This window comes from Panthera tigris, chromosome C2 (assembly GCF_018350195.1).
Source record: "Panthera tigris isolate Pti1 chromosome C2, P.tigris_Pti1_mat1.1, whole genome shotgun sequence".
Classification (NCBI taxonomy): Eukaryota; Metazoa; Chordata; class Mammalia; order Carnivora; family Felidae; genus Panthera; species Panthera tigris.
The window spans coordinates 106,746,404-106,760,298 of record NC_056668.1 but is presented as its reverse complement, the minus strand read 5'-3'; the positions used below and the strand labels follow the sequence as shown (position 1 = coordinate 106,760,298).

Genomic DNA, 13,895 nt, shown 5'->3' with positions numbered 1-13,895 from the left:
CTGCATTTAAGAACCTTGAACTATATATATAGCTGATGGAGAAAAGGTTTTGTCAGAAAATCAGTACAGGCACTTTACTATTAAAATTTTTCTGTTTAATAATTTATTTAAATAAGATTATTTGAAGCAGTTTAGAAAAACAAGATTTGTATTTTATTTCCTTGTAAAAATCTTTACACATGCAGACAAACCAGTGTTAAGAAAGTATTCACCATCATTTAAACAAATAACCACTTAAATAGAACAGTGTCTGCAATTTTTATCTGTATAAAAATAAGATACATTTTTACAGAACTCACCTCCAGTTCTTATAGCAATAAACAATACACAACTATAAGTACAATTGAACCTGACCATGGTTTTCAATTAGATACTGCTAGGGCATTTTAATGTGCAAAAAAAAACAAAACAAAACAAAAACAAAACAAAAACAAAACAAAACAAAAACCCTAGAAACAACCAAAAAAACCCCCCAAACAAAAAAGAAACCCACAAAAACTTAAAAACAAAAAAACAAAAAACCCCAAAACAAAAAAAAAAAACACATAGTTTCTTTCCAAAAGAAAATGTCCTCAGTGTTTCTAGAGACCTAGAGGGCTTTAAGAAATCAAATCCTAATCAATTTCCTTTTAATGTTTTGATTATGAGTCCATACATCACACTGTAGATAGGCAAAACCAGGAACTGATGCAGGCTCAAAGAAAGTCAGCGCCTGTGCCTGCCATGTCCTGAGCGACTGCCACCATGGTGCTTGCCTTTATGGGACCTCTCAAAGGAGCGAGATCTTTCACGCCTGTCCCTATGATGTCCCCTTTCATGCCTGTGTTTCTTGGCAGCATCTGAGTGATCCCGAGACTTGCTCTGAGATCGAGAACGAGACTTTTTCCTTTTATGACCATGTCTATTTGAACTTTTTAAATCCTCTCTTGTATGCTTGGCCTTAAGGTGAGGAGAACCATGATTATGATGTCGTCTTGGACTTTCACTGTGACTGCGGGACCTGCTTCTTGATCTTGAGCTGTATGTTCCAGATCGGCTCCGCCTATTATTATAACTTAGACAATAAAAATTTGAGGTTTAGATTCAGTTTCTGCTGGGAACAGATTATTTTGATGGTGCTTTTAACAGGTTCAAAAAACAATATTGACCTGTAGCAGTACAGGCAGGACAGAAAACTTTCACTAAATTTACCCACCTCTCACCAGCTCCCGCTAGCCTGTATTATACAAATCTTAAATATACCACATGTCTACATTCCAAAGAGAAAATTAGTAATTTTTGCAAAGTGTCCTAGATAGCTATGCTTTTTATTGAGTATCTCACACATGTTCAAAAGAGCCATTGAACAGACACAAGCAGCTAGCATTTTAATTACAAAGCTCTGGTCATTCTTTGGCTCTGGTCAATTTGATTACTGGTTAATTAACAGTTAATAAAATATTAATATTCTCGAATTAAACTTAAACAAAAAGACTGTTTTCACATTAAAAGACTGTTTTCACATTATAGACAGGATATTATAGCCTTCCATAGCACTTTGTGGCCAGCCCCTACACTTCTTCAAAAAATGGGCAAAACCAGAACACAATGTTAAGTTACACTACCACAAAACGAAAAAGCCATGTATAGGCAGGGCAGATTTCCAAACTCACTTCTCATAATTTAGCTCATGTTAAAAAGACTAAATCTAGCCTAACTGTGAAAACATCCAACTATGTTCAATTTTCTTAAAACTCAGGAACGTTACTCCAAATAAGACTGCTTTCTCTATGAGAATATTTACTTACTGTCTTCTTGGAGTATGTGATCTAGAACGTGATCGTGTTCTTGATCTTGATCGACTTGCACTCCTGCTGTTTCTACTTCTCTTGCTGTCTTTTCTTACACTTAAAAAACAAACAAACAAACAAAAAAACCCCCACACCATTATTTCAGATACATGTTTAGTGTGTTAGAAATTAAACACATAAAAGAGTCCTTAGACTAGTTTTCTAATTCAAATATACTCTCACCCATTATAAGGGCTTTTGGAAGCCTGTTGTCTGTCCTCAGGTTCTTTCTTGACTGTCTTCACATTAACAGAGATTGGTGACTTCTCTTCAGCTTTCACTTCTCTTGGTGATGCTTAAAAACAACACAAAGACATGTTATCTATTGGATTTAATAGAGGGCCAAAAAGTTGTTTCTAAATGAAACTCAAGAGCACCGTGCTTTCAAGTATTTGTCTATCATAAGAGAAAATGGTAACAGCTTCTTGCTTGCTAACATCATTGTTTCTATGCCACTGTTATATGCTAAAGCTTTCTAATAACTGCACATCTTCAGTGCCCAAATCATTTCAATTTTGAATATATCTTACATGGTTTGGAGGCTGGGGAAAATCCACCAAGGGTTGAAAGGGCTGGAGTTCCATCGGGATTCAATCCCTTTGCTTTTAATTTGGCTTCTTGTAAGGCTACTTTTCTTTTCTCTACTTCTTTTTCCAACAATTCATAGTTTGGCTGGTGGAAGAAAATGAAGTTAGTAGTTCTCCCTTATACTAGTTTAGACTCTTAACACTTAAAAAGTATTAACACAAACATAAGTAAACAGCTACCTTTTTTCTGGTATAAAGCCTAAGCGTTTCTATGCAAATTTCCTGGATTTCCTCTTCTGTAGTACCAAAAAGAAGAAACCAATGGGGACGAGTTGGTAATGGAATCTAAACCATAAAAACAGAATGGTTTAGGACAAACTTCAGTTTTTATTAGAACTGCTAACTCTTGTGATGTATCCTATAGCAGACTACAGGCTATATATACCTACCTGAAGAGCTCTAGCTGCAAGGTAGATGCAAGCACATGCTATAGTCTCTGGCTGGAACCGAACAAATACATTGGTTCGAAGACTGTCATTCATATAATTCCTGAAAAATATTTCAACCATAAGCTTTGTACATAAACAAACCAGTCCTTCCGAGGCTTACATAAAATTGGAGACTCAATCTACTTTATTCTTTTTTCTTCTCTTATTTATATTCATATCCTCATATTCTAGCATACAACAACTCTTAACTCAAAAATCAGTAAGAGATAAGAATTTAACACTGGAACCATTCTTCAGCTTTCCTAGATGTGACTAAAGTCCTTTAAAATAATTCCACATCATCCCAAATAGTACTTCTGTAGTTTTTATTTCTATGAAAAGCAATGCTTTGAAAGTCAATTTTCACATATCTAATTTCAGAAATGATAAACCACTCCAACAGTACTTCAAGCCATTAATTATTGACCATCTCTCCTTTATCCACAATGAAAAGCAGTGTCAACCAAGTTCTTTCAAAAACTCAAAATACTGTAACAGGGGTAAAAAGGCATTTTCAGTAAGCACTCACCAAATTGTATTAAGAAAACTAAGCTACTTCAGAAAAACTAGGTAGGGAAGTGAAGAGCAGTAAATATACAGAATAGCCTTGTTTACATACCTTTTTTGTGACTAAGTACAAACAAAAGCAATAAACTACTTCAGTTAATAAAGTGCTGGACTTTTTTATTAGTGAACCCTCCCCACAATATCCCTAAAGTATTAAAGAAATTTCACAAACTGTTTAAAAGGTTAAACTATTTTAAAAGGTTAGACTATTTCTTAAAAATCCTTATCCATGAAAACTGCTTAAATGTTCTATAGAGCATACATTAAAAATGTCATGCATTTTATAAAAGCAATTAGACTTATCTAATATTACTGATATTTACTGAGTCCTAAAGAAGCATGGCAGTCATTAAGTCCAGAACATGAAAATTACTTAAGTCCTGCACATCATCAACAGTCTTGAGAAAGTAGTTGTAGCTGGACCAAATTCCTTGTTTTACCTTAAAATAAACTAGCCCTCCAAGTCAAACATCTTCATGTCAAAAGTCCAAGTTCTACAGTACTTATGGCAATGTTAACATCTCTTTTAAAAATGTAATTCTTTTAGTATTGCCTCAACAGTCCAGCAGCTATAATTCATCCAGAATGGGAATGGTGCCCATTTTAAGCTGCAAGTTGTACTTTCCCCTTTGGTAGACACCATGCTATACATACTAAAAATAGAAATCTAAGTCAAACTCCTAACAAAAAAAAATCATTTAATTCATAATGGCTGGACAACAAATCTATCAAAAATGAACTATTCATTTTGATAGTTACAGGTATACATTATATACACAGGCATGTTGAATAGTTACTTCTAGAAGCAAATATACAAATCCTTTTGACACCCCGACAGAACTAGAAGATGCTGCCAGATGGATATGGACCACTTCAGTGAATCTCGGATGAGAGCTTGCACTGGATTGGCTGGAGAGCAGGGCAGCCAATCAGGCCATCCTGAGGTCATGGGCTGAAGTGCAGAGGGCAGAGTTCTATGACTTACCATCATGGACTACCCTTTAATTAAAGAGTAGAAAAAAGAACAAAGTTAAATTGAGTTCTCCATTGAAAGCAATTAGTCAAGCCAAGAAAACAGGAAGCAGAAATAAGCATTATTTACCTTTTGGTTAAAAAACAAAAAAAACAAAAAGCACCAAAACAAACTCCTCTCGTTATTTTGGAAAGGGAAAATGAAACTTACTTTATTTCTGCTTCTGTTTTCCTGGCTAGGAAAGAAATGTAAAAAAGCAACTTACCAGGCAGTTTGAACCAGGGTTTGATTACGTTCACATTCTAAGACTTGTAAATACATAACAATGATCTGAAGGACAAGGGAAAAAAACTCAATTTAGCAAATCAGTGGTTCTTTAAGAATACAGAGTTCAATGAATATAAGTAATTGAAATGTTAGGTGCAAGTTTTATCTCTTCTACAACTGCATAGATAATACAGACCAACCTATAACACACAGGCAGTCGGTGTGGGTTATTATGCCACTAGATTCCATAAAAATTAGAAGTATGATCCAAAATTGCACAGGAAAAATGAGCGAAATCAGTTAAAAAAAAATACCTAATTTCTCCATGAACACTTTACTACGTGACAGGCACTGTGGTATGAGATTATTTCACTTAATTTCCCAGGGTACAATTCTACATGTCCAAAAATCCTACAGACTGTATGTTTTTAATGCTACACAATGCATATGATCATATTATGTAATACAGTGGATATTACAATTAAGTAATCAAACAGTATTTCTACAGTGAAGCTTATCACACTAAAGTGTGATAAATAAAAACTATATCAACAGTTTCACTACAGTTCAGGTTAAATCTTCCTGGACCTTTATTATCAATCTTCCTAATTTTACAATCTTGAATATGTAGCATCCGAGGAACAGGGATATTTGCCAAAGTCCAAGAGCTAATGGCAAAGACAAACTTCTCTCACAGATAGTCCTATCCCCAGAGCACCCATATGGTAACCAATGGGCTATTATGATGATCATATGTAAGCTAAGAGATACTGGAGAAATAAATATTCAGACAGCGAGCAGCCACTATGCTTTGAACATTTTACTGTGTGACAGCATTCCAGGTACTTTTGCACATGTATATTATTTCCTCTTTGGAATAAGGTTATTTCACAATCTGTTTTCTGGCTAGGGAAACTGGGTTAACCACAGAGGCAAAAACAACTTATCTATGCCCACACGATGAAGGGTGGAGATCTGAACCCAAGTCTTTTTGACTCCTACTTTCTGATAAATTTCAATAACCTGAAGGATGCTTTTTAAAAACCAAGGTTAACTCTCAAAAATAACAATATAAATTCATGTAAGATGCAGTTTTAGAAAGACCCTAATACTTACGAATGTAATCTCTGCACTCTACAACTCACCTTATGGGGATGCTTGACATGAACACAAAATCCCAACTCCTTTAGCACCCTTCTCTCTGCCTTGATAACTTGATTTTTGGTGTTAATGTAGTTCTGATCAAGGATCAGGGGGCTTGGAGTCCTATAGTTTGTAAGAAATAAAATCAAAACTGTTTTGCACATCCAAAAAATTGTATTTGTGGCATCTCCATTTTCCCTTCCAACCAACTATTGGCAACAGAAACCAGCTTTTTAAACTCCTGCAAACAAGTTAAAGCATTAATCTTGTGCTGTCCAAGTTATGCTAATTAAACATACACTTTCTAAACTAGGTTTCTATAGGAACTAACTCAACCCTGTAGTGAAAAATTCATTCTAATACTTACATGTATCCTTTGTTGTTTTTTTCATGATTATCTTTTAGGTGTATATGTATACATAGACTTAAATTGTTGATTTATCATCACAAACCTCATCAGTCTCCACAGATTTTTTCCAGTGACAAAACTAATGTGTTATTGAAAATATTTACTATAAAGACTTCATAAGATTATAATGATTTAATTCATTTTCTAAACTATCAACTCTTGGCTAATTTATGGCCAAAGTATAAAGTGGGGGAAAAAATGGTAGGTAGCTAATTCAGATTCCCCTAAATGGACAATTTGCCTAAACAAATTTATTCTAAGAATCCGTCTCTGTTAAAGAAAATCTGAGCACTAAAATTTCAGCTCAATTACATAAATAAAAGATTCAAAACTAGAAGCGATCAATAAAAAACAGGCTTAAATTTGGTCTGAGTTGTAGTTACCAGGCAATACTCTTTAGAATGCAATTTAAAAGAGAAGGGAAGACCATGATGAGGGAATCAGAATACTCAAGGTCTCTGTGCCAGACTAAATTTTGATAGCTTCAAAGGTTATAATGCAGAAAGCTATGTATCAGTGGTTCAATGCTTAGGAAATAGCATTTTCAATTAAAAGACTATCTGATTTAAATTCAAAACTGGTTTCTTACGGAGAACTTGTGGACTTTCATTTCCCATTGTCCTTCATTTGACGTTTTTAGAGCCAATAAGAAATACATTTTCATTAAGACGTGATTATATGGTGTATATGTAGGGAGAGAACATTTAAAAATGTTTCCCCATACTGAATTCATTTCAGCCAAAAGATTCAAGAGTTTTTGCTCTGGCAGAACACATCTGGTTTTAAAAAAAGGTCATTCTGAATATTACCACTCACAACTCATTTTATCATGTACGCCAAATCCAGAAATATGTAAGATTGTATTTTAAATACATCCACTTGAATATTAGAAAACAATCTGAAATGAGCTACATTAACTACCCTGCAGTGACATATTATCTAAACATCTTTTCATTTTCCTTCCTTCATCCCATCTAAAATTATAGCAACAAGAATGCTTATTAGACTATTTCAAATTATTTGATAGTATATGATTTTTATCAAAATACACTAAACAAAAAAGTTGGTAAATCTGACAAGATGGAAACTAGCTTACTTAAATTAACAGTGCTGAAAATGGCCTTCACTCCGTTCGATTCCTATTATAGCTATGAGAAGTGTGAGGAATGAGGCCACCAACTGGACAGGGGACAGACTTCTAATATAAAAATATAACAACGAATCTACCTTATCAGGACAATAGGCTACAAGTTAAATACTCTTTGGGGAAAAAATTAACTTCAGAGCAATCAATGTACACATGAATATATAACCCAAAAATCTTAAGGTTTGTAATTTTTCAGGTTTTATCATTATTACAAAAAGTTTGGAAAAAAGTCAAATCCACACCTCCGACTCTCATAACCAGTTATTTGATGGCCCTCCTTCAACAGGTATCAGGACGTAGAATATCCCCAGTTTTATAGTGGCCTGCCACTAACTCTTTACTCCCTGCAATTCAGACTGTAAACCGCACCATTAAAATCCTAAAAATAAATTTATAAAAGTAGTTTTGTCTCATTTCCCCCTATTTTATGTTGATCAAACTAATCTATACCTCTTACTAAGCTTGCTTTAACAGCTGCTTTCAAATTGTGTTAAAACTCACTTTTCCTGCAATTAACCAACTACACACTTGTCTCAATAATGGCTATTATCTGATCCCCAAATCAGGCTTATTCATTAATTGAATTAAATGAATTAATTCATTAAATGAATTGTTACTTTCCATCTATTCTGCCACAATCTTTACTTTCCTTTTTTCGTATGTCAAAGTCCCAACACCAAAACCAATTAAGGAAACCAAACCCATTATTTAGTGTAATTCAACTATATACTCAAATTCTTGCTTAGGTCTTCTACTAGTGGTTTTGGAAGGTAACTTTGTAGATATATAATCTGACACTTTCATTTTGTTAAAAACTGGTTTTAAATCAAGAAAGGCTCAATGAGCATGTAATTTACAACTACCGTAAAAGGATTATTTTGTATCAGAATTTGTATCAGAAATAGAAAAATGTTTCCATAAGTCAGCAATAAGAAAAGATTAAAGGAAACTGTCTAAGCAGGTGGTTTCCTTACTTACAGTAACAATTTATCAATTAGTACTGTCTATGGCAGCAAGCACATAAAGTTGAATTGAAGCTTGCTAGAATTTCTTCATCTTGAATTAAGTAAACTTTCCTTTCCAGTAAGTTTCAGGAGGTGACATTCTAAATCTCTTAAAAAAAAATTACCCATTCAGAGAAAAAATAATTTTCATCGTCAACAAACTAAACTCTACCTCCCCTGCTTTTTTATCAGATTTTTAAAATTAAATTTACATGAAAAGAAAAATTTTCAAATTTTAGTCTTAATAGGAAATCTTGGGCTTTGGTCACTGGAAGTTTATTTCGTCTCTGAGAATAACAATTTTTCCTTTAGCATGATTTAGTTGAAATACGACTTAACAAAAAAAAAGAAAAAAAATTCAAACAGGATATCCAAACATGGTTAGTCTCACTTGTGTGGTACAAGCACCTAGAAAATTTGGACTTAGTTCTTCGAGAGACTACACTAAAATGAGATTTAGTTTATGAGGAGCCAGATTGTTGTTCAATATACAGAAAGTTGTAACGCCTACTCCAAGGGAATATTCCTCCTCTAGCAGTGTTTAAGCCAGCTGAACGCCACTACCTTTACAACCACCGAAATAAACTGAGGGAGGTTGGACTAAATGACAAGACCACTTAAGACTTCCAGTTCTTGTCTATGATCTATATACCAGCTGAAAATACCACACCATATTCACCAATGAATGGTTGCATCAGTCTGAATATTTGTCTTTAGGCAAGCATTCAGGTATACATGTGGGCTCCTTAAAATTACAGAAAATGCTTAATTGTCTGGAAATATGCTGCATCTCAGAAACAAATTAAAATCGGAAACTAATGAAATGAAAAAGCAATTTTCTCTTTCAATTCAGCCATTTATTCTGACCTTAGAGGCAATTATGAAACTACAGAAAAATTGAAGGGGGGAGGGAGAAATAATCCAGGACAGGGCTTGGGCATTGATACTTTCTAAAAGCTCCTCTGGTGATTCTAATGTGTAACCAGGACTGAAAAACAATGACCTAAAGGCTACAAAAATGATGCGTCCTCTGTCATTACCAAGATCAGACTACAACTTAAAGCTATGCATAAACCAGATTAAAACAGCATCATTAAACTGATATACTATTTATCTAACTAAAATGGAATACCAACAATACTTTCTAATGGCACTACTCTAGATAAAAACACACCAAGCTATAGTTTCTAATAACTTGGACAGCAAAGACAAAAGCTTATAACAAGAAACAGGAGTTTTTCTAAATGGTTCACCAGTGGCCAACCTGTTAGTCCCCGATTCCAGTGACCTATTCTCAGAGCACTGGCTTCTCCTTGGGGATTTTCGATACTTCACTCACTGTTGCCATGACGACAGCTTCATCTCTATGTACCACTCCACATCACCCAGGCTTTGGTAAATGTAGCTGGTCGCTGTATAGTCGGTTGCAAGGGAAAAAAGAGTTGAAGTTAATAACATATACAAGTTACGTGTCTGAGTAAACTTGTAATATGCATAGAAACACTTTTACATCCTGCTTTAAAAAAAAGGCTTCCATGCAATTAACAACTCCTTTTAAATTTCATGCTATAATCAGACTTGTAAGATTGAGACAAAGTCAATTTCTCTGTAATAATGACCAAAAACACACTATTACATCAGGCGCAACAGTCAGGTGAGATGTTTTAAATTCCAAAGTTTGTATAGTTAAGAAGACCTACTCTGACCTCAAGGAAGAATACTCTAAGTCTCATAGAAAAAGTTCAAAGTAGATAATCATTGTTAAGTTACAATACAACAGTTGGCTCAATGGTTCAAAGAATACAGACCGAAAACTCCTTTAGGCAAACACTGAATCCTCGGATTAAAAGCCTTTTAATTACTGTCAATTTGTTTTAAACACCCTGAAGAATCCACTAAATATCTAAAAACAAATTTTAGCTCAGACCACACTAAATACCAATTTGATATCTTCCCAATTTCCAGGGATTCCTCACCAAGAAGCTAAAGGATAGTTTAAAATAAAATATTAGTCTGTCCCTGGACGTGGTTAGGGTAAATGAGAAAAGATGGAGGAAAAAAGAACGTAAGAAAACTGAAAAAATGCTGTGGAAACTATCTGGGTAGCAATGGCTCAGACTTTCTAACTAAAGGTTACTTTACTATGTCTCTGGATAGTTCCATTACTGACAACTTATAGATTCAGCCAATAAAGCCCACGCATGTAGGATACTAATTTGGCACTGACACCCAACCCCAACAACTTAAAATCCTTTTAAAACTAACTTCCTTTCAAACTCAGTACAAGTTTATCTAACATCACCACAATTTCTTAAGAAGTGAACACAGAACTAATCTATGCCAAGTGTATCCTTCTGCAGGATGTACTAGAAGTCACCTCTAGATGCAGGAAGCCTGCAACTAAAACTTTTTGCACTGCCTCTCACGAACCCATAGGTCCACACAAAGTGTTGTCACGTAGCCACAAAATCTCCAAGACACTATTTGGTTTCTATTTTCTTCTTACAAGATCAAATAAAAACGGTCCTTATCTAAATGTAACCCAATAGTTATTTCTCTACCCCACTCACTGATACTGTATCTGACCAAAACAAAATACCTGTGTAATCCCTTTGACTTCAAACTTCAACCTTTATCCTGCAGTCCTTTCAGATCCGGTATTATGCGATATATCGTAGTTCAATGTTGAGAAGTATTCTAACAAAAGCCAACCTCAATTGATAAAGAATTAACTGGGACTTCGCGTAGAAAAACATGATCTACACAAAACTTTGCCACAATATTAACTTGAACTGCAGTGTTTACACTTCCAACCTTCAGTCTTCCAAGAGGGGAGGGAGGAAAATAACTTACAGAATACACTCACACTTGAGCCAAACGTATTCCCTTGTTTAATCTTAAACCACAGGACTGGCTTCACAGCACTGTTAGGATTGTCCATAAATGCAACTGCCTCTACAAACTTTAGATAGCTGGTTAATTGTGTTTTTTTTTTTCAAATTAATTTAAGTATTAGTTAGCTCCTATGTGAATTTTAACACCTAAATTAAAGCCGGTTTTCCTTTGCATCAGTTTTGAGAAGAAAGAATGTTTTGAGTTGATGATTGGTGCACAATGCAGTAGCAGCAAGAAACACTGTGTTCAATAATGCCAATCTTACCTTTTTCCTCTTAACTGGCGTAGGTGGTGAAATACATTAATCACATCTCTTATTCTTCTAGGTGCTTCTTCAATTTTTGATGCAAGATTAATACAAGCCATGGCAACAATCTGAAAGAACCCATAATCCAATAAAAAAATTGTTAGACTACAACACTATCAAATAGGAAAGCCTCTTTCAAAGTCTAAACAACTTATTCTGATGGGAGAATTTCAGGACACAACTGGGACTTTTGGTGAAATAGAGTACGATGCACATTTCTACTCCCCATAGACATACCAGATACGCTGGTACTATGCTTTTTTTTTTATGCTTAACTAATCTTAATTGAATTTGATTGAAAATTGTGATTTTTGATGACAGCACATGGGCTCAAGAGAAGCTTTATAGTTTTAAAACACATTCCAAAAGTCTACTTCTCGTGGGTGAGAACTAGGTACAAAGGCCTAAACTAACCACTCCCTTTTTAGAAAAGCTGGGTGGAGACACTACCCCCTCCTCCTCGTTTCCGGATGAAGAAATCCCTTTTCACCCGCCCCCGCAGCTCTTACCTCGAAACTGTGTTTGACGAAAGACTTGGAGTAGAAAAAACGATGAAACAACACCTGCCCCGTTGCCATCGCCACCTGCAGACAAGAGAGAAGAACGGAAGCGCAGGGGTCAGGCGGGCCCGCACCAGGCGCCGCCGCCATTTTGTGCCGCCGCTCTCTCCCCCTCCCCCTCCCGCCGCGAACTGTTCGCTGCCGGGTCCTCCTTTCGCCTCGGCGCCCTCCCACCCTCGACCCGCCCGGGATCCGGCTGGGACCTGTGGCTGGAGAGCCCGAGGAGGCATCCCCACCCTGCCGAGACACACTGGTACCGGGATGCAGCGGAAGGGACAGCGGGGAGAAGCGCGCTGGGCCGGCCCGGGGCCGAAGCACTGACCTGCGGCAACCGGAGGAGAATGCCGGCGGCTTGGATGAGCTCGCAGCCCAGGATGCGCAAGTCGGTCTCGCTGGGCAGGTCGAGCCCGTCCTGCATAGACGGGGTAGGGGAGAGCCGCTCCTCCGGAATCAGCGAGTGGTCGATGGTGAGCGAAACTTCCGAGTACAGGCGGTCGCCGATCAGGATCCCTCCCGTCGTAGTCGTCGTCGTGGTCGTCGTCCCGGAGCTAGAGCCGCCCGCACTCGGGGCGGCCGACGAGGCGGCGGCGGCAGCGGTCGCGGTCGGGTGAGGCCCGGACGCCATAGTCTCAGCGAGCTGCACGCACGCCCAACGCAGCCGGAACCCGGAGCGAGACTAACCAGCGTCCTCGGCGCGACGGATATTCCCGTGACCGCCTGATTCTGGGCCGCTTCACGCAGCGTGCGCTTCCGCCCTGACGTCACCACGCCCGGCTGGTGCGCGCCAACTAGTCCCTTCAGGCCTCGCCTAGGCCTGCGCCGCCCGCGAGCAGAGGCCGGAGTGAGGAGTGCCGCCTTTGTCACCTGATGACCTCTCTGCTGGGGCCACGGAGTGGTCCAGGAGGTCGTCTGTTTAGCTAAAAACAGGTCTCAGTCGCCGCGTTTTTAATATTATTAGCCAGGAGAATAATAAGGGAGCTTTATCCCCAAGTTAGAGTTGGCAGAATTTTGCTATGATCTCTGCGCGATTTCGGTAATTTGTCAAGGACCTGCGTCTCTCTGCTTCTGTCTCGCCCTCCTAACTTTTAGCATTTGCGCGGCGCAGTCAGCGTGTACAAGAGGAGTTTAGGGCCGACCTTTGCCCTCATTGGCGGGTAGGAGCGGTTACTGTGATGTGGTGTGCAGACTAATTTGTGATTTAAAGTGATCCGCGAGGAATGTGGAGAGGACTGCCGTACAGTATTTTTAGAAAACACTAATGTGAACTACATTGGTTGCCCGAAAAAGCTCTACGATGAGCATGTAATTCCCCCTGGTATCCAAGTAAGACTAAGGCTTCGTAACGGCAAGGAGAGCGGCTGCTTTCGCCTGTTAGCTTCTGAAACTCTGGCCTGAGCCAGTGACAGGGCCCCCGTAATCTGGAAAATCCCTAGTTTCCAAAAATAGGGCGAGAACTTTACAGAGATAATTTGATTATGTCCAGGGGTCAATGTATCCATGTTGGTTACTACAATTAGGCAGAATGGAAGAAATAAATCTCATTTGTGTTTCTTTCTTCTGGGATTTTAGCTAGCGATTCCTGAAATTTCCTCATGTTTGAAGTAAAAACAGTGATACTGATAGGAACAGGTAGAGTCTGGAGTTGGGAGTAAATGAGTAGATCTTGGTTTATTCCAACTATCTTCTTATCCCACACTTGAACCTCTGATATGTTAGGCTAGTGATGAGAAATCCCATTATCTTTCCATTCATAGCTCGGGTTTAAGGCTTACTCTGTTA

General features: G+C 37.6%; 1 protein-coding gene across 2 annotated transcripts; it reads right to left on the bottom strand.

The window, feature by feature from the left end:
- Window positions 1–494: 494 nt before the first annotated feature.
- CCNL1 (cyclin L1) lies at window positions 495–12,810 on the bottom strand. 2 transcript variants are annotated; one of them, XM_042998665.1, is made up of 11 exons: window positions 12,439–12,810; window positions 12,066–12,140; window positions 11,515–11,624; window positions 5,797–5,917; window positions 4,650–4,714; window positions 2,806–2,905; window positions 2,597–2,701; window positions 2,360–2,501; window positions 2,013–2,124; window positions 1,788–1,886; window positions 495–1,054 (listed from the first exon to the last, which is right to left on the bottom strand). In XM_042998665.1, the coding sequence occupies exons 1-11, from the start codon at window positions 12,739–12,741 to the stop codon at window positions 706–708; spliced, it is 1,581 nt and encodes a 526-aa protein (XP_042854599.1). In that variant the 5' UTR covers window positions 12,742–12,810; the 3' UTR covers window positions 495–705. The 2 variants fall into 2 exon arrangements, with proteins under 2 accessions (XP_042854599.1, XP_042854600.1); XM_042998666.1 differs by lacking the exons at window positions 495–1,054; window positions 1,788–1,886; window positions 2,013–2,124; window positions 2,360–2,501; window positions 2,597–2,701 and adding an exon at window positions 4,397–4,410 and having other exon boundaries at window positions 2,813–2,905.
- Between the last annotated feature and the right edge of the window lie 1,085 nt (window positions 12,811–13,895).

Coding starts and splice junctions, on each gene's coding strand:
- CCNL1 (XM_042998665.1), bottom strand. CDS start 12,741: ATGGCGTCCGGGCCTCACCCGACCGCGACCGCTGCCGCCGCCGCCTCG. Junction 2,702..2,805: donor TTGCAGCTAGAGCTCTTCAG/GTAGGTATATAT, acceptor TTTATGGTTTAG/ATTCCATTACCAACTCGTCC. Junction 1,887..2,012: donor TCCAAAAGCCCTTATAATGG/GTGAGAGTATAT, acceptor TTGTTTTTTAAG/TGTAAGAAAAGACAGCAAGA.